The 22,741-nt window shown below is 40.4% G+C and overlaps 1 protein-coding gene across 1 annotated transcript in view; it reads left to right on the top strand.

Moving 5' to 3' along the window:
- Window positions 1-16,107, top strand: part of plxna3 (plexin A3) — a 120,224-nt gene extending 104,117 nt beyond the window's left edge. Inside the window, exons 31-37 of the mRNA XM_044350421.1 lie at window positions 1,538-1,634; window positions 1,749-1,826; window positions 1,941-2,053; window positions 2,385-2,554; window positions 3,482-3,694; window positions 4,933-5,083; window positions 6,768-16,107. Of these exons, the coding sequence (XP_044206356.1) occupies window positions 1,538-1,634; window positions 1,749-1,826; window positions 1,941-2,053; window positions 2,385-2,554; window positions 3,482-3,694; window positions 4,933-5,083; window positions 6,768-6,863 (918 nt within the window). The 3' untranslated portion in view covers window positions 6,864-16,107. The remainder of the gene's footprint in view (window positions 1-1,537; window positions 1,635-1,748; window positions 1,827-1,940; window positions 2,054-2,384; window positions 2,555-3,481; window positions 3,695-4,932; window positions 5,084-6,767) is intronic.
- The last annotated feature ends 6,634 nt before the right edge of the window (window positions 16,108-22,741 follow it).

Below are 22,741 nucleotides of genomic sequence, written 5' to 3'. Positions count from 1 at the left end.
TATATATTATTTTATTACTAAGAGCAAATGGTATGAATACACAAAGGAACATTAAATAACAACAACAATAGAGAGGATATTTGAAAAACATGTCCAAGGCCTTATAGACAGAATGTACCCTGTGTTGCATGACGTCCACAGATGTACAAGAAAAATATTATTAAAAACTCGATAAAAGTATTTCTAACATCTTATTTAGTTGAAAAATATATATTTTTACCTGTTTTTTTTTCTCTGAGATTAAAAGTATTTAACAGATATTCCTGAGCTACTCGGTGCGTTTCCTCCACCCTCCGCCATTTTTAAATTTATGATTCAATATCTCAAAATCACAGCGAGAGTCAGAAATAATATTCAGATGGAATTGTAGAGTAAACACTTTGGGGGTTCAACACCTGGTAGTTGGGACATGTTTCTGCAACTTAAATGGTTCAAGATGGCTCCCAGATATCTGCACTGTAGTGGACACCATACATGAAGAGGGCATATGTGGACATAATGTACTTTATAAGGTATATCACAAAACTGAGCAATATCACTAAAATGCTAAATGATTCAACACTGTATTATCCTACAATAATTTTAGTATTTTTAGGGTGAAGTTTAGAGTATTTATCTTATTTATAATTAAAACCAAACAGGTTAGATGGAATAAATTGAAAATACAGGCTTCAACGTACAACCTCAATGCGACAAAAGCGATTACAGCTGTGACTCACAATCAAGACTAATTGCCTAAACAATAAATTATAAAAGTACCTGTGAGAACCACAACTTTCTCAATTTGTCTCAATTAACCGATAATGAAAATAGTTGCATCCCTACACATATTTATTCCCTTCATTAAGCAGGTTCTGCTTTCAGTTTGTGTTTATTTTTATTTACTTGTCTGTTTTTCAGCAGAATATCTGAACAAACTCGCTCACAGATTTTAGTGAGTTTTAGTAATTTCCACCAGCGATGGAGCCTCAAACGCCTTTATTTGTCTTCCTGCCTCACACACACACACACACACACACACGTTCACAGTTTGATTTACCGGCAGTGTCTTCTGACTGTCCAGCTGCCAAACCCCCCAGCAGCAGACGGAGGAGCAGAGTTGATAGAAATGTTGATATTCTCAGTCGTCTTCTGCAATAACTCTGAGCTCACAGCAATAAGCTTCACATGCAGCAGCGAGCGATATGTGATCTTTTTTTTTCCTGCTCTGGGTTTAAGCCTGTCAGGCTGCCCTTGTGCTGTGATTGGTTGTTTGTGCCTCCGCTGCCCAACAGGATCGTTGTATTTTATCGAAGGTCCAGATGCTGATTAAAAACTTTAAAAAAAAAAAAAAAAAAAACCTCCAGATTTTCTCTCGTTAAATGAGACATTGTGCAGCTTTCTGGTTCTTTATCAGCTCCTGCAGTGACACATGTGGAGTGTATCGAGATTGTGGACGGGATAAGAATTGACTCAGTTTGCTGGCTGAATGGATAATTAGTCAGCTGATTGATGGAGTGATTAGCTGATTGATTGATGTGTTGCTGTGTGTTGCTAGGTAACAGACGGCTCTTTGGTGGCGCTGGTCCAGAAGCAGGTTTCTGCCTACAACATCGCCAACTCCTTCACCTTCACCAGATCGCTGAGCAGATACGGTACCACGCACACACACACACACACACACACACACACACACACACACACACACACACACATTAACTCTTACCTCACCATGACAGCAGCTGATTGCTCGCTTCTTGTGTCTACAGAGTCGTTACTTCGAACGTCCAGCAGTCCTGACAGCCTGAGATCCAGAGCTCCAATGATCACACCCGACCAGGAGACAGGTCCGACAGCGATAGTAGTATTAGTAGTAGTATTAGTAGTAGTATCGGTAGTATTGATCAGTACTAGTGTACTGTGTGTACGGCGCTGTATGAGTTTGTGTTCTGTGTTTTCAGGAACTAAACTGTGGCACCTGGTGAAGAATCACGAGCACAGCGACCAGAGAGAAGGAGACAGAGGCAGCAAGATGGTTTCTGAAATCTACCTGACGAGACTGCTGGCTACCAAGGTAACACACACACACACACACACACACACGCACACACACACATAACTATTAGAAAATCTGTTGTGATGTTCAGAATTAATGTATTTTTTTGTGGTAAGCACCGAGTTTTGGAAGCTGTCCGATTTATTTTAGCCCAAACTGCAGTAAAGGCTGCTGTCAGTGTAACGACTACTAATGTGAGCCGATACTTAAATTGATCCCAGACATCACAACCATCAGAGCTGTCATTTTAGACTGTCCTTTATTTTGTTCCTTTTGTGTTTCTTCCTCCAAAAGAAGTGATGTTTTTTTTTTTAAAAACGTACCTGCCCTTTTTTGTTCCCATCACCAGGGAACGCTGCAGAAGTTTGTGGACGACCTGTTTGAGACGGTGTTTAGCACCGCCCACCGTGGCTCCGCACTCCCATTGGCTATCAAATACATGTTTGACTTCCTGGATGAGCAGGCCGACAAAAGGCAGATCAGCGACCCGGACGTCCGACACACCTGGAAGAGCAACTGGTGAGAGAAAAATCCAGAAATACTAAAGATTTAACTCATGAGACAGATACATGGAATGACTGGAAGGTTTAATCTATCTGTGTCGGGGAGAAAGATATATATTATATATATGTTGGGAGAAATGGGTGAGAGAAGGTATTTACATGCTGAGAGACCGACGCAAACATGAACTTTTTCTTCTCTTTGAACAGATGACAGAATATTTTAAATTGGACGGCAAAGACATTTGGCGATATATGCAAATTAAAAGTTGTCTACGTGTCATAAGAAAGAACTTGGAACATCTTAATAGTAATAAAATTTTAGATTTTTTGAAGTTGCCAAGGGTTAAGAGAGAGGCTAAAAATGTTCCTAAATACAAGAAGTGATAATTGTGAGAAGCTAAGACTTGCCTGGCAAAAGATTTGGACACTGAGATAGAAAAAAGTCCTGGTCAAATATAGTTTCAAATATTGGAATAAACATAAGAGAAACTTAAACTAAAGGAATATTGTGTAAAATTGTATGTAGATTCTGTTTCAGCCCCAGTAAATTAAAAAGGAAACCTTCGTCTCCTAAATGAAAAAAACATAATAAAACAGAATTTAATTAATAAGAGACAGTTTCAAGTGTTCATAAATCATTGAGACTTATCCTGAGGCGATGGAAAAGCTCCCACTTTCACTGAATGGATCAATTAGTTAACTAAATCATTGTTCTATGAATAATGTGAACCAGAAGATTAGAGATATATGACACAGATAGAAATGAAATATGGGAGAATTTCCTTGTTTTTCTTATAGGGTCTTAATTTTTTTCTTTTTATGTGTATTTTGTCTTTGTTTTATTGTTTTTTGAAGAGAAAGGAAACAAAACCTCATGAATCAGGTGTTAAAACAGGTACAACAGTTTGAGGATTTAACTGTTCTTTCCTCTCTGTGTGTCCAGCCTCCCTCTCAGGTTCTGGGTTAACGTCATAAAGAATCCTCAGTTTGTGTTCGACATCCACAAGAGCAGCATCACTGACGCCTGTCTGTCGGTCGTCGCTCAGACCTTCATGGACTCCTGCTCGACGTCCGAACACCGGCTCGGAAAAGACTCTCCGTCCAACAAGCTGCTCTATGCTAAAGACATCCCCAACTACAAGAGCTGGGTGGAGAGGTAGCTAACATGCTAACCAGTTAACATACTGTAATACACAACTCCAAGAGCTGAGTGTTGCTAACAAAACTACAGGAGCTTAGTGGAGACATGGCTAACCTCTTAGCTGACCTGCTAAATAGTATAAGCAGTTAATGTGATACACAACAGCAGGAGCTAAATTAAACAGTAGCTAACTGGCTAATTACTTGTTTATTCAAACAGTTTATTGAGCACACAACTATAAGAGCTAATATTAGAGGTAGCTAACATGCTAACCGGTTAACACACTGTAATACACAACTCCAAGAGCTGATTGTTGCTAACAAAACTACAGGAGCTTAGTGGAGACATGGCTAACCTCTTAGCTAACCTGCTAATTAGTATAAGCAGCTAATGTGATACACAACAGCAGGAGCTAAATTAAACGGTAGCTAACTGGCTAATTACCTGTTAATTCAAGCAGTTCATTCAGCACACAACTAATATTAGAGGTAGCTAACCTTTCAGTTCCTCTTTCACTACTTATAAGACACACTGTAATCTACTCCAACAAACTATTGGTTAAAATAGCATCAAACTAAATGACTAGTAAGTCATATTAATTGTGTTATATTGCCAACTATTTCCTCCATTTTTAAGCAACAAACTTTATTCAGGCACATGGTAAATTTATAAGATAGCAGCAGCTGCACCGAAACGCCATCACTCACTCGCTGTCTTAAAGCACCTTTAAGAGTTTAATATGTCTGAAACAAACTAGATCATATCATCTGTCATCCCACTATGTTTAAAGTCAAAGTGTGTCTGCCCGGTCTAAATGTTCATGCTGGCTGGCAGGATGAGAAGCCTGCCATCATCGAGAGAGACAAGACACCTTGAATAGTACAAATCTGGATAACAGAGCACACTTTCAGAGTCTTTCCCTGAATACATTCATGATGTCGCACTTGCTTGCTCACATGAAAAGTGACAGACGTCATGTGAAGAATAAGGAAAAAAAAGAGCTTATAGGCCATCAGAGTTACAGATAATCCAACAACAACAAGAGAAGGGTGGTGAAGCTGTGTTGAGGACTAATAACGTGATTTCCTGTTAGGGCAACAGCAAAAAAAGAAATTACACAATTAATATGTGAGACTCATCATTACCTGAGACGTATAATCATCTTGTTAAATTAACCTTAAAGGAACATTAGCTTGTTGATGAAATGAGGAAGGTTTGAACGTTTACACTGTATATGTGTGTGTGTCCTGCAGGTACTACAGGGATATTGCAAAGATGCCCAGCATCAGTGATCAGGACATGGACGCCTACCTGGTGGAGCAGTCCCGTCTCCATGGCAACGAGTTTAACACACTGAGTGCACTCAGTGAGCTCTACTTCTATATCAACAAGTACAAGGAAGAGGTGAGGGGGGTTTTATGACATCACAGCTGTTTGCTTTTGGGTTTGACACTGGTGCATTGTAGATAGTTGCTGCAGAAGCCTTTCATGCCCTCGTCTTCAGCTCATTCATTGATCTGGAGTCCTGCTCCATCATCTCACCTGACGCTCTATAGCAGAGTAGTGGGTTCTTTTATATGGGCTTTTTTTGCCCAGATGAAATATGTTTCAGGGGCTTTTTGGATCATTTTTGGGGCAATATTATCAAATAATGGGAAATGTCTTAGCTCTATGTTGCATGACAGACCAATATTCAATGATTCTTATTAAAAAAATTGAAGGGAGCAGCTGAACTTATAATGCAACAACATTTAATGGATAAAAACACTCACACAGTTATAATCTCTAACTGGGATTATAACCGGGATCTAGTGAGTATTTTTACCCATTTAAAGCGTATTTTGTTTTCAAAGGCATAAACAATAAACACAATGTTTCGTAACAACATCACAGTTCAACATCACTTTGAATACAGAGCAAAGGTTTAACTGTCTGTTTTACGAGGGCATTTAAAAACCCAGTCATTCCAATTCCAAGGGCAATTTTATATTTTTTAAGGGCATTTTGCCCAGAGGCCCCATTAATTTCTGACTCTGCTCTATAGCCAGAGAGTAACCAATGACTTCAGACAGCCTGCAGTCATCACAGAGGGAAAATACAGCACAAACAGAGGTTATTTTAAAATGTGTATAATGGTAGTTTGGATCAGTTTTTCTGTGAGATCATTCAAATGGATGTACTGCCATCAGTTGGTCCATCCAACACTTTGGTCCAAATCAAGATTTCTGTTCAGCCAGGTGAAGCAAGGTAGTCAGGGAATCCCTTTCCCTAGCAACATCCTTTAGCTCCTCCTGCGGGATCCCAACGTGTTCCCAGGCCAGATGGGATATACAATCTCCAGTATGTTCTGGGTCCTCCATGGGGTCTCCCCTTAGTTGAACCTGCCTGGAGGACCTCCACAGGGAGGCAGCCTGATCAGTAAACTGAATATCTTTAGGTTGTGAAATGTTGGTCAGGAAAAAACAAGTTGTTGAGGACGTCACCTTGGGCTTTGGGAAACAGCGACGTCAGAAAACATGTTTCACTGTTTTCTGACATTTTATAGACCAAACAACTCATCAGTTAATAGAGAGAATAACTAACAGATTAATTGATAATTGGTTGCAGCCTTAGCTGACACTCATCCACCAAGACATTTCACAGAAAAACCACAAATGTCAACCTTAATGATGGTGGAAGATGAAAAGTCAGAGGATAACCAAAGTCATTCGGATACTTAGTGTAGGGAACCATGAATGTCTGTACAAAATGTCATTGCAATCCACTCTCAGTATTTGTCAAGACATTTCCATCCTAAGAGCCATGGGTTAGGGTCTAGTATCTAAAAATGCCGAACTCTAATGAGCAAATGACCTTCACAGTTCCAGAGCACATTCATGACCCCCAGAGGCCTGTCCTCAGGACAAACATATAAAACAGGCTTGTTTTAATCAAGTGTATTCTTTCATTTTAAAGCTGTAGTAAAATAGACAGCAGGAGCTGACTGAACTACATTTTCCACTGTTTATTATGGAATAAAGTGAAATTATGCCATTGTTTATCTGTAATTATGCACATCGTTACATACATCTGTCCCGTGTTTCTGCAGATCCTCACGGCGTTGGACCGGGACGGGTACTGTCGCAAACACAAACTGAGGCACAAACTGGAGCAAGCCATCAACCTGATGTCTGGAAGCAGCTGAGAGGAGGAGCAGAACGGATGGACTGATGGACTGATAGATGGATGGGGGGGATGGGAAGAAGAACGGGGGAGGGGGAAGTGAGGGCATTTTGTTTTTCTGAACTGTTGAACAGTCAGCCGAACTGCTCCGTGTTGGACCGAACTGACAGCCACAGCTCCGGCCCTTTAGCAATCAATCTATCAGTCATTTATTTGTCAATTGATTGATTGATTGACTTGAAGACTGACTAACCGGCTGGCTGGGACCCCAACTACCTCCGTTTGGTGGGTTTTGGGGCAGAAAATCAGTTTCCAAACCGATTTGGATACATTTACAACGTGACTTCAAACTGGAAAGGAGTCATTTTGGGGCAAAAAACAAACCTTCTCGATGCATCTGTCGGTTTGGATTTGGATTTAAATTCACTAAGCAGGGATCAAAACGAGGGGGACATGGCTGTGGAAAGATCTGGAAACTAGGCTTTGTGTTAGAAGACTGAGTCAGGTTTCACCAAACAATAGATGTTGCGTGAGGACTAATCAACCTGACCTCAGGATTCTCAGCCTGGTTTGGATCTTACTAGATGCTAGGTTGAAGAGCTAAAGGTCAAGTCAAGTGTTTGTCAAAGCGACAGACTTCACCTGGAAATGCTTCTTCTGGTCTAAAGGATCAAGAACTTTAGCTGATGATCAGGTGGTCACGTTAAAATCACAACCAGATGTGACCTTACCTTAAAAGCCTCATTTTAGTCTGGATGAATCCGGGCTTAATATCAAAAGGTCTCGTCAAGGCTTAGGGAAGAAGTTTGAAGCCTCTTCAATGATGTCGTCACTTTGGACTGTTTGTCCTCCTCTTGAAATTTTTTGCCTTGTCTGGAAGGGTGCGGATTCACCATCAGAAGTTCAGGTCAAGATTTAAAGAAGGAAGCATCAAAGTCCTCGTTTGGAATATCTGACCCAAACTTGAACTTGTTTGCAAATGATTCAGAAGGTTTAAAGCTTTAACGAAGGAGAAGGAAGCAAATAAACTGATGCCCAAATAAACGGACGACTTAATTTGACCTTGAAATCAGTCCTCAGTCTGGAAAGATGTTGAATTCATCCTCGGAAGAAAGGAAGGAAGGAAAAAAAGAAGTGATTCTTTGAGACAATTTGACTTGACCTTGGACTGTTCAGCTAAGCCTCGTCTTGATCTAGAAGTTTCTAAGTTGCTGTTGAAATAACCACTCGATGTTTTTCTCTGGACAATCACTCTCTACCACAGCACACTGAGCCCGATGCCTACCGACCGACCAGTACCTGTGTCCATGAACCTGTCCTCTCGTCCCTCCATCCTCTTTTCCTTTCCTTCCATCCTCAACTCATCAGAATTTCACCTCCTACGTCTTTACCCGTTCCTTCATTTCATCTCCTCCTCTATCCTCCCCTTTCCCTTCAATCCTCCCTTATTTCCTCTTAAGCCCCATTTTTTTCCTCCCCTTCCCCCTCCACCCTGCTCTGTCATTGGTCAGTCATGCTGGCCGCTGGCCCTCCTATTGGCCAGGAAGACTCTTTAGTAATGTACTGCCCGACCAATCAAGACTGTGGAATTCGCCAGAATTGTGAATAATTAAGTAGAAATTAATAGAAACGAATACAGAATTACGTTTTGAATACATTCCAGCACAGGCACACAGACAAGGTCTGTAAATAAGCAGGTTGACTGGCAATTTGTTGCGGAAGTTTAAGGAACTTCTGAAAGTGGACTGACCGGCATTTTTCAGGACCAGAAAAACCCGGAATCGGGTTCTGGATTCAGCACCAGTCGGTAAACTCTGGTTGGTGCAGATGGCTTTATCGTCGGACCTTGCACATACACCCACATACAGCCATGCTTTACAGCGCCATGCTAACCGTGCCCAGGGGAAAATACTGTGCAGAGCTACAAGCCCAGTGCCATGTAAAGACCGGACCGGATCACGTCAGAACTGGACCGGCCTTGGACCAAACCCGGATCAAAAACAACCCGGAATGGATTTTAACCGGACCGGACTCAAGAACTCTTAAGACTTGTGGCCATAATTGTAAACAACAAAAAAAGAAAGATAATAATAATAATGATGATAAAGTATAAAAGTTAAAAAAGAATACAAAAAGAAAGTAAAAAAAAGAAATATTGAAATGTTAACATGTAATAAGAACTTTGTGGATTTGACAGTATGGATTTTAAGGAGCTGAACTTGTATAAAGCTGAACGTTATGCTACATCAGAGTCTGGAGAAAGAGAGGGAGCCAGGAACCGGAGTGACGGTTCAGACTGAGACTAAACCAACACCATCCTCACACCGTCACACCAGACCGGACTGAACTGGATCGAACCGGATTTAACCGGACTGAACGAGTCTGTTCTGGTTCAAACCTGAACGAGCTGAATGTCAGCTCTGTATGTCGAGGAGGGAGGAAAAACAAACGGGATGTTGAAGAGAAGAGGACTGAAGTGTGTTGGAGGAGGTTTGGGGGGTGTTTTGGGGGGATTAGTTGTTGCATGTCTGGCTATGGATGGAGCTTTGTTTTTATGAGCTTTTGTTTTGCTCTCGCTCCATCTTAAAGATGAATGAGTGTGCTTTCACTCTGCCAGTTTCAGTCTGAATCCTGCAGCTAACAACTGGGTGCACATTTCTAATACTGAACCACCTGGATGGTCCAACCTGCCGACATCTGTACCTGAGTTCAGACCAACTGTAAGTCAAGTCAAGACGCTGAGCTGGTGTGAAAACGCTCTAATTCTCTATATAAATGATGGCTAAATGCAGGACTTGTTAACATGGCAACGCTGCACACCTCACTCCCCCACACACCTTTATTCTGTGGTAGAACATTTTCACTTTTCACAACTGCACATATATATATATATAAAATACGTTTATGTGTAACATTGTCGAAATTTGATCTTTTGACAACAGTTTCTGCTGATCACGTTAGCACCATGCAGCGCTTTCTGGTAGCTGACAATTGGTCGCCATAAGTGGGAGCGACTGCGCAACGATAACATTACTAAACTGTGATCGATTATCTGTCTGCAGGTTGAATTTCATCCAGATAAAGTGAAACCAATGGCTGCCTGTAAGGAAGGAAATCTTAAAACTGATGGATGATTTTTACGTTGGGCAGAAATATTTCATTGGGGATCACGTTGGCAAACCGTGCAAGATTGAAGTTATTCAGGTAAACGGCAATAACAGAATAAACACGTGTCCAAACCTGATTGTTTGAGTTATCACAGACTGCAGTGTCACTATATTGTTAACACAGAAACTCAAACACTAATTTCAAGGCAGCAGCAGTTTAAAAATTAGAATCTGTTGGAAACTTAATCTTTAAAACGTTAGTTTAACAATCAGTGGGCACGATTTGCTAATCAGTACGTCCAGATTTACATATCTGCTATCATATGACGTCAGTGGAAAATAGAAACTAAAAGACACCTTGAGATCTTTGAGGTGATGGAGAAAGAAAGGTGTGTCGTCTGAAAATGTTCTACCACAGCTGAAGCGTCTCTCTGCTGGCTCTCTGCAATGCCATAAAGCTACAAAGCACCTTTTTTTCTTTCTTGCTGTTGTTTCACTGTCGTTTAAATCTTTGGGGCCAAAAGGACCCGAGTGAGGAGGAAGAGGAGGAGGAGGAGGAGGAGGGAGAGAGGGTCCTGATATAAGACTGCCTTTTAGATGATTAATTATAGAACAGGGAGGGAAGCCACTACCATACCAATACCACTGTTCATCCAGCCTGCGTGTGTGTGTGTGTGTGTGTGTGTGTGTGTGTGTGTGTGTGTGTGTGTGTGTGTGTGTGTGTGTTTTCCTGCTGCTGCAGTGGAAACTCAACCGTTAAATCACTGATCGTATCTGCAGCTCAATTAAAAATCTTTTTCTTTAACAGTCGCCCCGTTTAAAATCGCACGATCGGTATCTTCAGTCGACGCGTTTGAAATCTCGGATCGGATCTCGTTTTTAGAAAAAAAAATTTAAAAATCTCAGATCGCTTTTTAAACTCGAAGTCGTCAGACGTGATGAATCGAGGAAAAAATTCAGCGTGTCGTCTTTAATTGCGTTCCTTGTCGCCATTTTGATTGGGATTTACCTTTTTTTTTCGGAGTGATGAAATGGGAGTTTAGAGGAGTTCCTGTCAGCATGCAGAGGAGGAGGAAGAGGAGGAGGAGGAGGAGGAGGTGATTGTTTCTGCATGCAAAGAGGAGGAGCAATGAGCGGATGCTGAGGGGAGACTGTAAAAGGAGGGAATCGCCTCTGCATGCTGAAAAATGAGGAGAAATGACTGTTGGATTGTGAGAGAGAGGACGATGTAGAGGAGGTTCTCTCGTACAGAAAAGGTGAAGAAGAGTAAAACCTGGTGTTCTTCAAATGCAGAGCAGAGAAAAAAAAATGTTAGAGAAGAACACAGGAGGGAGCAGGATGAAAAGAGGAGGTCAGATTCTCTTTTTGCATGCTAAAGTGTGAGGAAGAAGGGAGAGGAGGAGGAGGAGGAGGAAGGAGACGCTGTTAGAATACTGAGAGCAGGAGTGGAAGAGGAGAGAGGGAGAATACTGATCAGGGAGAAAGAGACGGAGGCAACGTCATTCATCAAACCGGCCGAGGAAGGAAAGGTCTCTGAGACGAGGAGAAAACCGCGAGTACAGAACGAAACCGAACGTTTCACTCAGCGTCTCGTAATATTCATTACAGGAAGGAAATGTTCTCATACAGTGGAAGAGAAGTAACAGAAGAGCATCAGACTTCCATCAAAAAAAATACCGACACACTCGTAACGTTGTTCCCAGTTCGTCTCTAATCGGTTTTGATCAGTAGACGCTACAGAAGAAGATCCAGCTTCATCAAGAACTGAAAGCTGACATCAACAGACAGCACGAGTCTTTCAAAAGCATAAAACATCCTGAAACGTTTACCTGAAAGTACGTCTGAATGATAACATCAGGAGCAAAGACGAGGACGGATTCAGTCAATAAAGTTTAGTTTCTCCGTCTCAAACCAAAATGAATCGTTGGTTTCGTTTAATCTCAACCAACATCGTTCTCGTAGTTTATTTAATTAGTTTTTGTGCCTAAACTGAACTTTAACCATAGAAGAAAACACTCAGACTGGTTCGTTCTGGACAGTAAAGACGTACCTGACGACTCTTTTTGTCTTTTAGTTTGAAGGATCATCAGCCTCTGATAAAAGTATTGTTTCGGTATCAGAACTGAAGCTCAAGTATTATATTGGTTCTGGTATAGAAACATCGCTGCAGTATTCTTTTTTAATACATTTTTAAACTTTCTCCCTGTAATGGATTTTTTTTTAAATTTCATGAGCGAGTGAAACGTTGGGTTTTCTCATCATCTCGGACTAATAGAGACCTTGGGTGCACTGAGAAAGAAAAAGAGGGAAGAAGGAGGACAAAATAGACGGAGGCGGAGAGGAAAAAGAAAATTGAAACCTTAATAATACAGTTTATATTCGGCCGGGACAAATCGACGTCTGGATGGTTTTCCACTGTGGTAGCGAGCTGTGTGTGTGTGTGTGTGTGTGTGTGTGTTTGTGTGTGTGTGTTTGTGTGTTTGTGTGTGTGTGTTTTTCAGGCTTGTATCCACTCACACACACGTACTAACATCCATATCATCCTTCAAACACAAACACAAACACACACACACACAGCTAGGAGGAGGTATCAGAGACTGAAGAGGCCGGTGGGAGGGCCAGGTCTAATTCCTGGAAGAGTCACAAAACAAATAGGAACTGGACTAATACCTCGTTTTTTTTAGCTGCGGTGTCCATCCGTCTGTACACAAACACACACACACACACACACGCACACACGCATACACACACGCACACACGCATACATGGACGGCTCAGAGTTTTTCTGGTGGTGAGATATTTATTGATTTTTTTTTTTCTTTTAATTTATTTTTTACAATGAGTTATATTTATTGTGGGAGGATGTACACGATTTTATTAGTTTGTACAGCATTAAAGAGAGAAGAACTCAACATCAGACACACACACACATACACACACATACACACACACACTCTAACACATTAACACACACATACATGTTATATATCCATGTGCACGCTGGGAAACGACCACCAACCGCCAAAAACTGAAAAGTAAAATCTTAGTAAAATCTTGTTGGTTTTATTCACCAAGATGTTGAACCAAGTTTTAACTGGTTTTATTTTCATTTTAAATTGTATCTTAGAGTTTAGGCCTCTTTGAACTTTGTGTTTCCTTTTTTTATTGATCAGTTTTTGCTTGTAACATTAAAACCTTTTCAATTGAATCAACATAAGTTGATCAGAATCAGAAGAGACGTGGAAATATCGTTAAAAGTTTGTTAAAAAAATGAGGAAAATGGGGTCGAATCGAGGTTCTGGTCCGTCGTTTCCCACCATGTTAATGTTCAGATCCATCAGATTGTTTGGTCTGATTCCAGATCGATCGATTTGATCGCTTTAGAATTATCCATCAGACTCACTTCGCCTCGCAGCCCGACGAGTCGTTTGAATCGTACAAATCGTTGGATTAATGCTGACGAGGCAGAGACGGGGAGCGGGGACGGTAACCAGCGGGGAAACGGGGCTCTCCCATTGAAAATCAATAGGGTGAGAGAAAATCCCACTGGTGCAAAATGGAATCAGAAATAAACGGAAATTAAATTGATCTCACCCTGGAAATTGAAATACTCTCTCACTGGACATCAGTATTGATTTTTAGGAACCTAGCATTCGAAATCAATGTTGGTTTCATGAGTTTTCATTGAGAGATTTTTCCATTTTATATCAACTGGAGATCAGCTTTCACCCCAGTTAATGTCTAATCTCCCACTGGAAGTAAATGGAAGTTAAATTTATTGAATCCTGGCAACAGGATTACTCTCACACTGGATTTAAGATTAGACTTATAGGAATCTCCAACTTTAAATCAACAGTAGTTCCACAAATGTTTCTGCCATCTTTAATAGAAGGTAACGGTGGTCTCCCATTGGACGTCATCCCGTTGATTTCCCATTAAAAATTTCCATTTATACCATGTTGCACTAATGGGAGATGAGCTCTTACCCTGTTTGAAGGGTTGAGGAGCTTCAGCAGGTGTCATTGCCTCCCACTGGAAATTAATTGGCGTTGCACTGATCTCTCGTTGGAAGTCAATGGGAGTTGTATGACGCCCTCGTTAAGCCCCTCCCACCCCTGCAGACTCCTGATCGACGGTTGGTTGACCGACAGACGAGTCGAGCCGACAGCGAATCGCGGCGGGCTTCATTGTACCATAGCAACAGCGAATCACTGGACTCCCCACTGAGCTCGAAAGGGGAGTCAGATGTCTTTATTGTACCATAATATAATTATTATTACTATCATTATAATTATTATTATTCTGAGCCGGTGCTTCTCAGCTGCCGCGGGAATCAGGATCCACCAAATTCATTTTATCTGTAAGCACTTTTTCTGAACAACGTCCTGGACTTTAAACGCACCGCCAAACTCCCAAAGCTCGCCAAGTTGCCCCCTCCCCCCCCCCCCCCCCCCCCCCCCCCGTTCGGGTCTCCGAGCCGCCGCTTGAGAAGCACCGCTCACACTGGATCTTGTGTCTTAGTTCAGGATGGGATTGTTCATTCAGGCGCCGCTTCGGGTGCTTCAGGCGTCGGATCACGAGGCTTCACCGGGCGGCGTTTTAAACACAATACGATGGGTTCGCTGTGATGTCACAGACTAATGTCACAAAAGTCATGTGGTTTGATAAAGAGATCTAAAAGGATCCTTCAAGGTTCCTCAATCCCGTGTTTCTTATGGTTTCTTTTAGTTTCTTTTGAAATGAATTTATGGGAAACTTACGTGAACCTCACAGACATAAATATCATTTTAAAAAGGAAAAAAGTCCCGATTCACCAGGAACCCAAACCTGAACCCTAATAGAACCCAAATAGATCCTCAGATGATGACGATAGAGGTTTTTTTTTGATCCTCTTGGGTAGAAGACATACTGGTGTACAGACCAGCCAAGAGGACGATACACTTCTCAACCCAGTTAGACTGGATATAACTTGGATCAGGGCCTCTCGGGTCCTGGGTCAGGTCTTGGTTACGAGGAACCAAATCACTGACCCTCCGAGTTTTGTTTGTTTAGAAGATGAAACCTCTCAACGTCGTCGCTGGTTCCAAACATACTTTCACCCACAATGAATCTGATAAAACTTGAGAAAAAACTCCATCCAGAGCTGTAAAATGCGTGTTGTGAATGTTTTGTTTCTGCAGTCGGTAACAATCTGCACCGCAGCTGCTGTATTGATCCAAAATTGATCCAAAATCCAAAAGTTTCTGAATTCAGCCAAAGAGTTTTTAACAAGCTCAACCTCCCAACTTCATCCATCACACTGTGTTCACGTCCTACAGGATGAAGAGATTCACACACTCACATCGCTGAGCATTGATCACTAAGCTTTATATCTATGAATTTGGTTCAGATTGCCTTCATTGATAAACTTCTTGTTTAGTTTTAAGGCACTTCTGTATTTTTAGCAGCAAGTCAAACACATCAGACGTTCGTCGTAATTATGACCTGAATGTTGACATGAATATTTACTCATCAGAAACTGGTAGGTACAGTAACTCTGATGAGATATTAGCGGCACAGCAACAGAATCTGAAGCTCTATGATTGGATGTTTCTTGCAGCAATGCATTCTGGGATCTGTAGTTGACTTCTCTACTGTGGGAATCCTTGACGAGGCTCCTTTTAGACTCTTATTTAAACTTATTTAAAACTCCCAGAAGCTGATTTATCTCACTGAAGAGAAAACGGTTCCCGAACGACAATGAATGTCTAAACGATCAATATTCATCAACTACTGCTGATATTTTAGTGACATCACAGCGCTCGTTTCCTCCCGGTCCACCGATGAAGCCTCCTGATTGGCCGACCTGTCGCTCCTCTGCGCCGCCGCCGCCGCTCATTCACTCTGCCTGGAAAAACTTTTTCACTGAAAACGCTGAAACACACATCGCCTTGATGCAGCGCTTTCCAGGATGTAGTCAGGGCCCATTTTTTGATACCATTTGCCATTGCCTTGTTTTTATTTTTTATTTTTGCTGAGTTAAAATGTAATGATGATGATGATGATGATGATGAATCTTCTTCATGTAATAGCCTGTGTCAGTTTTTATACCATTGCCATTGCCTTCTGCTGAGTTTGTATATTTGTGTGATTTCACTAAAGTGTAATGGAAAAGTTGGACTCATGTTTTATTGTGTTTTTATTGTGTTTTATCACATAAGTGAGACTAGTTGACTTAGAATTTACCATAAAATATCTCACGTAAGTATAATTTAAAATACCTTTTAAAGCTGTAATAATGTGAATCTCGACCGTGTCGTCACCTCAACACATCAGACGGTTTTCTGCTCGTTTGTAAGGTGACTTTAAGTTGAGTCTCCTGCTGCTCCGCCGTCAGCCATCAAACGCTGGCAGGGGGACAGACTAATTAATGGAGAACAATGATCCAGGCTTTGCAGCGCTTATCAGCAGCAGCAACAAAAGAGCCGTTATCACAGGTTTTCATTATCAGGAAATACACTTGATTAAAATACACCTGAGACAGAAAAACAAACTCAGAGCTCACTGGTTCTTATTAAAGAGCTTTAAGAACAGCTTGTACGTATATGTATATAAAAAAAAAACTCTCTGTAGTTTAAATAAAACAGCTGGTTACTGTAATATTTATGTAATATTAATATGTAATATGTAATATTAATGTTAATGTTTAATATAACACACAGGAGGAAATAGTGCATTTGTTGAGGAATATTTTCAAAGCTTTTGGGGAAATAGATGAAAAATCATTCACTCAAACCATTTAATTGAAAATAGTAAACTCTGTACATGCAGTTTGTCAGGAAATGATAAAACATGTTCAGTAATCTGATTTTACGCTGCAGATTCAGATTTTTGCTCACAAAATATAACAAATAATATATATATGATCAATTATTCTAGATTAAACAATTAAAAGCTGTTAGCTAATTCCTCTCTGTCACTCTTCACTTTTAGGTAAAACTCTGACTGCAGGACTTTAACAGTATTTTTACTGGTTGGTATTAATAGTTCTTCAACCACCAGTGTTCCCAGTTAGGAGTTTACCTGCAGCCCCCACATCACTAACTCCGCCTGTTTGGAGAAGCTGAAACGTCACATCGATCAGTTCATTCATGTATCGAACAGCTGTCAATCATTGTGACGTCACAAACCATCAGTCCGTCTCATTAAGGAGGGGGGCGGAGCTAAACGCTGGCTCCTGTTTGGACGTGAGGCTCGTTAACATGATGAGCTGCAGCAGAAGACAAATTAGCTTCGTTAAAGATTAAAGCTTTGATTTGATTACAGCTGTGTGTGTGTGTGTGTGTGTGTGTGTGTGTGTGTGTGTGTGTGTGTGTGTGTGTGTTTAAAGGCCTGAGTCAGACTGTGCTGCCAGTTAACCAGCTGCCCAGTCAGCATCTACAGGTGTCTCACACACACACACACACACACACACACACACATATATATATATATATATATAGAGCCACTCTCCCAAATTAACCGTTAATCATAAACGGTAAAAAGCGATGAGTCATGAGTTTCCTCTCGTCTCTGCTGCTGCTCGAAGCCTCACACTGAGTCTCACACACACACACACACACACACGTGTCGGTGGTCTCAGTAATAATTTCATCAGTCAGCGTGTTTTTATTTTTTTTCTGCTGATGTTTGTGGGAGTCGAGAGACTTTCAGATCAAATTATCGTCTTGTGCAGTTAAATTCTGTCACATCATGTGATTAAATGGACTTTTTAATGTTCGGTTGTCACTTTTGATAATTAAGAATAATTTTTCTTCTCAGAACAAGACGTGTGATCACAGCAACAGTCCTCGGATGAAGGACCGCTCACCTGTTTCAGGTTTAATTTAAAAGCAGAACACTGACAGATTTCACTGAGGTACATTTACTGTATTTAAGCACCATTTTGAGTTAGTTGTACTTTATTTGGGTATTTCCATGTTATGCTACCTTATACTTCCACTACTCAACAAAATCTGAGTTGTCGATTCTGTGAATCATCAGCTAAAAGTGAGAAGCTGCTGTTGTTTACTTCTGTCTGAAATCAAAGATGCATTGTTTCAAAAAACTTGTAAGAATATTTAAAGGTAAATCTGCCGCCGTTATCAACAAAAAGACTGACAGGTAGCAACCATAGACTGTATAAAAATATGGACGTAGTTACCGTGACGTCACTCGTTGGTTTCTGAACAGCGGTTTTGAAGCTCAAAGTGAGCCGCTCCGGCCGTCGCCATCTTGGCAGTGCTTGACGCTGCCTAACTCCCAGCCAATCAAAAATGGGCAAAGAGGCGAAACAAGCCACCTAGCAGCTGGCGGACCTGTCACTCAAAGCAGCCATGTCCTTCATTATGCAGAACTTTACGGTTTAATAAACTTAAACGGGTGAGTTATAAAAAAATTCACCCCCGTACAGTTGTCATGAAAGAGGAAATTAGCTACAGAGACCAAAACCGTTGTTTGTACCAGACTGTAAACATGTTTATTTCTGCTGTAAAGTTGGACATTTTAACATGGGGGTCTATGAGGATTGACTCGCTTTTGGAGCCTCAAGTGGTCATTCAAGGAACTGCAGTTTATGACACTACCGCACTGGCTGCATTTTACAGCCCCAGAGCTAGCTCCTTGGTTGCTACCAACCGGCTAGCTCTGGGTCTGAAAAGTGAAGCTAATACCGAAGTGCCTTAAACCTGCGTTCTCTCTAATGACCAGCAGGGGGCGACTCCACTGGCTGCAAAAAGAAATCAGATTGTATGGAAGCCTGTGAGAAAATGACCCGACTTCTCTCTTGATTTATTACCTCAGTAAACACTTTCCAATGAGTTTATGGTCTCAATAGCACATTTTGTTTTAAGCCTGTTTTTCGTTAGCCAAAATTAGCATTCCAGTTAATATCACTATATAACAGGAGGGTTCCAGGAGTTAAACTATCGTGATGGGCATCGGTCAGGATACGTATGAAGGAGACCATGAAAACTCACAAGATATTTATTTGATAATGTGGATTGTAGACGTGTACGGCGAAAAAGACACACATGGGTCTATATTTGAAAGAAAAGAAATACAAGATTAAATGAACACAGAAAATTATTCTCATATCTTTAAAAAGGAAATATTGTTTCAACAAAACTAAGAATAAATTGTGGTGCAAAATAAACTTCTTACCAATTCTGCCGCCCCGTGTAGAAGTGAAAGAATGAATGACAGTGAGGGAGTGTGTTTAAATAGGACTGGAGTGCACAGGTGAAATGAGCCAACCAACCAATTAGTGAGAAGGAAAAGGGACGGCAGGAAGTCAGGTGATGGAAAAGGAAGAGGAAAAAATAAGGCAAAATTAGTGAATCTTTACAACAATCACAGTTAACGTGAATTATGGATGAACCTTGCCGGATAGCATAAGGCTAGCTTGTAGCTACATTCGGATTAGCTCCACTGTCTCGTCCGAATATGGTCACTTCTGGCTCCAAAAAACCAAGATGGCTTCAAAACAGTAATCCACAAACCAATGGGTGACATCACAGTGACTGCGTCCACTTCTTTTATTCAATCTATGGTAGCAACAGTAACTACTGGGGGCGGAGTTTAGCAAACAGTCAACTGACCCTTCACTAATTCACCATTTTTCAGGTGTCCATAGTAACAGTGAAAGAGGTTTTCCTCGCTGTAATCATTCCTCCTGTTCATACTGGATATAATGTGGATATAATTCATACCTTGATAAGTTTTCTTTATCTCTCCATCATGTCGTCCAGAGCAGGATGGAGATATCATTGATCATATTAAATGTGCTGATCAGATCGGCTCATTAAGTCTTAATGAGTGAGGTCACCACTCCGCTGGGCTCCGTCCTTCCTTTAACAGCTTTATAACGTGATTAATGACGAGTGTGTCTGTTAGTCAGCAGCTCAGCTCTGTTTCTGTTCATCACAGAAGCAGCTTTAATCACATCTTCACTTCAGAAAGACACTGAACCGAATCAGCAGCAGTAAACTCGATTCTTATTGTCCAACCTGATGATGTAATTTAAGAGAGAAGCTGAGACTCGTCAGGCTCAGCAGCCTCCTCCTCCTCTTCTTCTTCTTCTTCTTCTTCTTCTTCTTCTTCTTCTTCCTTTCAGTAGAAATGAGGCGACGCTGATCATTATAAGTTATTTAGAAGATGAAACAACAATATTAACTTCAGTTTATAGAAGAAAAATCAATCTTATTGTAGTTTATTCAACTGAAAGATGGTCTGACACTTGAACTATTGACAATCCCAAAACCAACGTAAGAGCAGTTTTACCATAGTTTAACACTAGCTCGCACTAAGCTAACGCTAACTCAATTAATTAAACAGACAGTAACAAAATGTTATTATATTCAAAATTACTTTGCAGTATTACACTGAATACTAAACTTGTGCCTTTTCGGGGGGGAAGCTAATACATAAAATTTTTCTCTCTAAGTACTTTCATCTCACTGTTTCTCTTTACCTTTGTGTACAGCAGGAACTAGGTAAGTACCAGAGTGTAGTTTTCAAAATAAAAGCCCTTCTAATGAAAACAGGAAATAAGGAACTATAAACTTGAAACAGGTAAAAAAAAAAAAAAAAAAAACGCTAGCTCAATTAATTAAACAAACAGTAAGAAAATGTTACTATAGTTCAAAATTACTTTAAGACACGAACCACGTTAATATTACAGTATTACACTGAATACTAACCTTATGCCTCTTCAGTGGATGCTAAAGTGTAGTTTTCAAAATAAAAGCCCTTATAATCAAAACAGGAAATAAGGAACTATAAACTTGAAACAGGTAAAAAAAAAAAAAAGTATTAAAAGCAACAGAAATGACTGTTCAACAGGGCTGTCTCTTCTTTAGAGCTAATTGGATTATTTACACTGATGGATTTACCAAACTGGACTGTTTTTGTTTGTGTGTCTGACAAACATCAGATTCTTGTGACTCTGATAACAATCTTCAGTTGTCCATGAATGAACTTCATGCTGACAGAGGTGATTAAAGCAGCGTTCAAACCACAAAGACATATTTTTTCGTCCACATAGCAGAAAGCTTGGAGACGTAGTGGCTACTCGCAGGGCTAACCGCTAACTCGCTAACCTGTCAGTCACCATAGTTTCCACAATAGATTTCGTCTCTACTGTCCTGTTGACTTTCTCCTGACATTTTGTTCACCATTGACGTCATTTTATTAAATAAAAATTTACTACAGAGGAAAAATAAAGCTCTCTGAGCTAACAAGCTAGCTAGCGGTCAGTTAGCCATTAGCTCAGTCGCTAACAGGACAATTCACACAGTTTATTGAGAAAACATATTTGTACTATCGACTCCGTTAAGACTTTACTTTAAATCCCTCATTTATTATCAGGTGACACAATTCAGAGGTTCAACCCCAAAAAATTATTTAAGAAAGTATAAAAATACTTTTATTTGCATTTATTTAGTTTTATATCATCTAGCAAATAAATTATAATGAAACTGGTTCACATGCTTTCTATAATAATAATAATGGTTTTATACAAAGCTGCCGTTGACAGAGATTCTTTATAATGAATAATGTTGTAATGTTTGATAAAATTCAAACTACTATTTTCAACATTAATAATAGTGATTTACACTCAGTGTTGTTGTTTTTCTTAATTTGTTGTTTGTTTTGTCTGAGAATATGTGAAGTAAACTCCAGGAACAGGATTCATATGAAGATAGAGGTACTGAGGCAGGACAGGTGGCTCCTTATTGGATCAGGTGACTTTTTAAAAAAAAAATTCAATGTATGAATGTTTGGTTCAGTAGGTCAGAGGTCATCGTCATCCAGTCAGAACTGTTTCCTCAACTGATATATCAGTGTACTTCTTCTTCTTCTTCTTCTTAAATAAAGAGTTTTCCACAGATATGTTTCAGAGAGAAACCCAGTCAGGGTTTAGGGAGTGGTCTGTGTGTGTGTGTGTGTGTGTGTGTTATTAATAAATGATGGTTGATGGGAGGGGCCCATTAGCAGCACATTTTAGAGGAAGAGAAGAAAAACACCAAACACACAGATAAGAGGTGTGTGTGTGTCTGTGTGTGTTTGTGTTTTAGAGAGACGACTTCAGACAGATAACACACACTGTTTCTCTCAGGAATACTGATATCTGTGTGTATCTGTGTGTGTCAGGCTGTGTGTATCTGTGTGTGTCAGGCTGTGTGTGTGTGTGTGTGTGTGTGTGTGTGTGTGTGGTCCAGGTATTCCTCATGTTTTGGGGACTCACCTCCCTTATGGGGACAAAAAGCCCCTCCCCTTAACATAAAATCATTAATTTCAGGTTGAAAGCTTAGGTTAGTTTAGGGTTATATTAAGGTTAGTTTAGGGTTATATTAAGGTTAGTTTAGAGTTACGTTAAGGTTAGTTTAGGGTTATGTTAAGGTTAGTTTAGGGTTATATTAAGGTTAGTTTAGAGTTACGTTAAGGTTAGTTTAGGGTTATGTTAAGGTTAGTTTAGAGTTACGTTAAGGTTAGTTTAGGGTTATGTTAAGGTTAGTTTAGAGTTACGTTAAGGTTAGTTTAGGGTTATATTAAGGTTAGTTTAGAGTTACGTTAAGGTTAGTTTAGGGTTATATTAAGGTTAGTTTAGAGTTACGTTAAGGTTAGTTTAGGGTTATATTAAGGTTAGTTTAGAGTTACGTTAAGGTTAGTTTAGGCTTATGTTAAGGCTAGTTTAGGGTGTGTGTGTGTGTGTGTGTGTGTTTAGGTGTGTGTGTGTGTGTGTGTGTGTGTGTGTGTGTGTGTGTATTTAGGT

The sequence above is a fragment of the Thunnus albacares genome, chromosome 5 (assembly GCF_914725855.1).
Source record: "Thunnus albacares chromosome 5, fThuAlb1.1, whole genome shotgun sequence".
Classification (NCBI taxonomy): domain Eukaryota; kingdom Metazoa; phylum Chordata; class Actinopteri; order Scombriformes; family Scombridae; genus Thunnus; species Thunnus albacares.
This window is presented reverse-complemented; position numbering and strand designations above follow the sequence as displayed.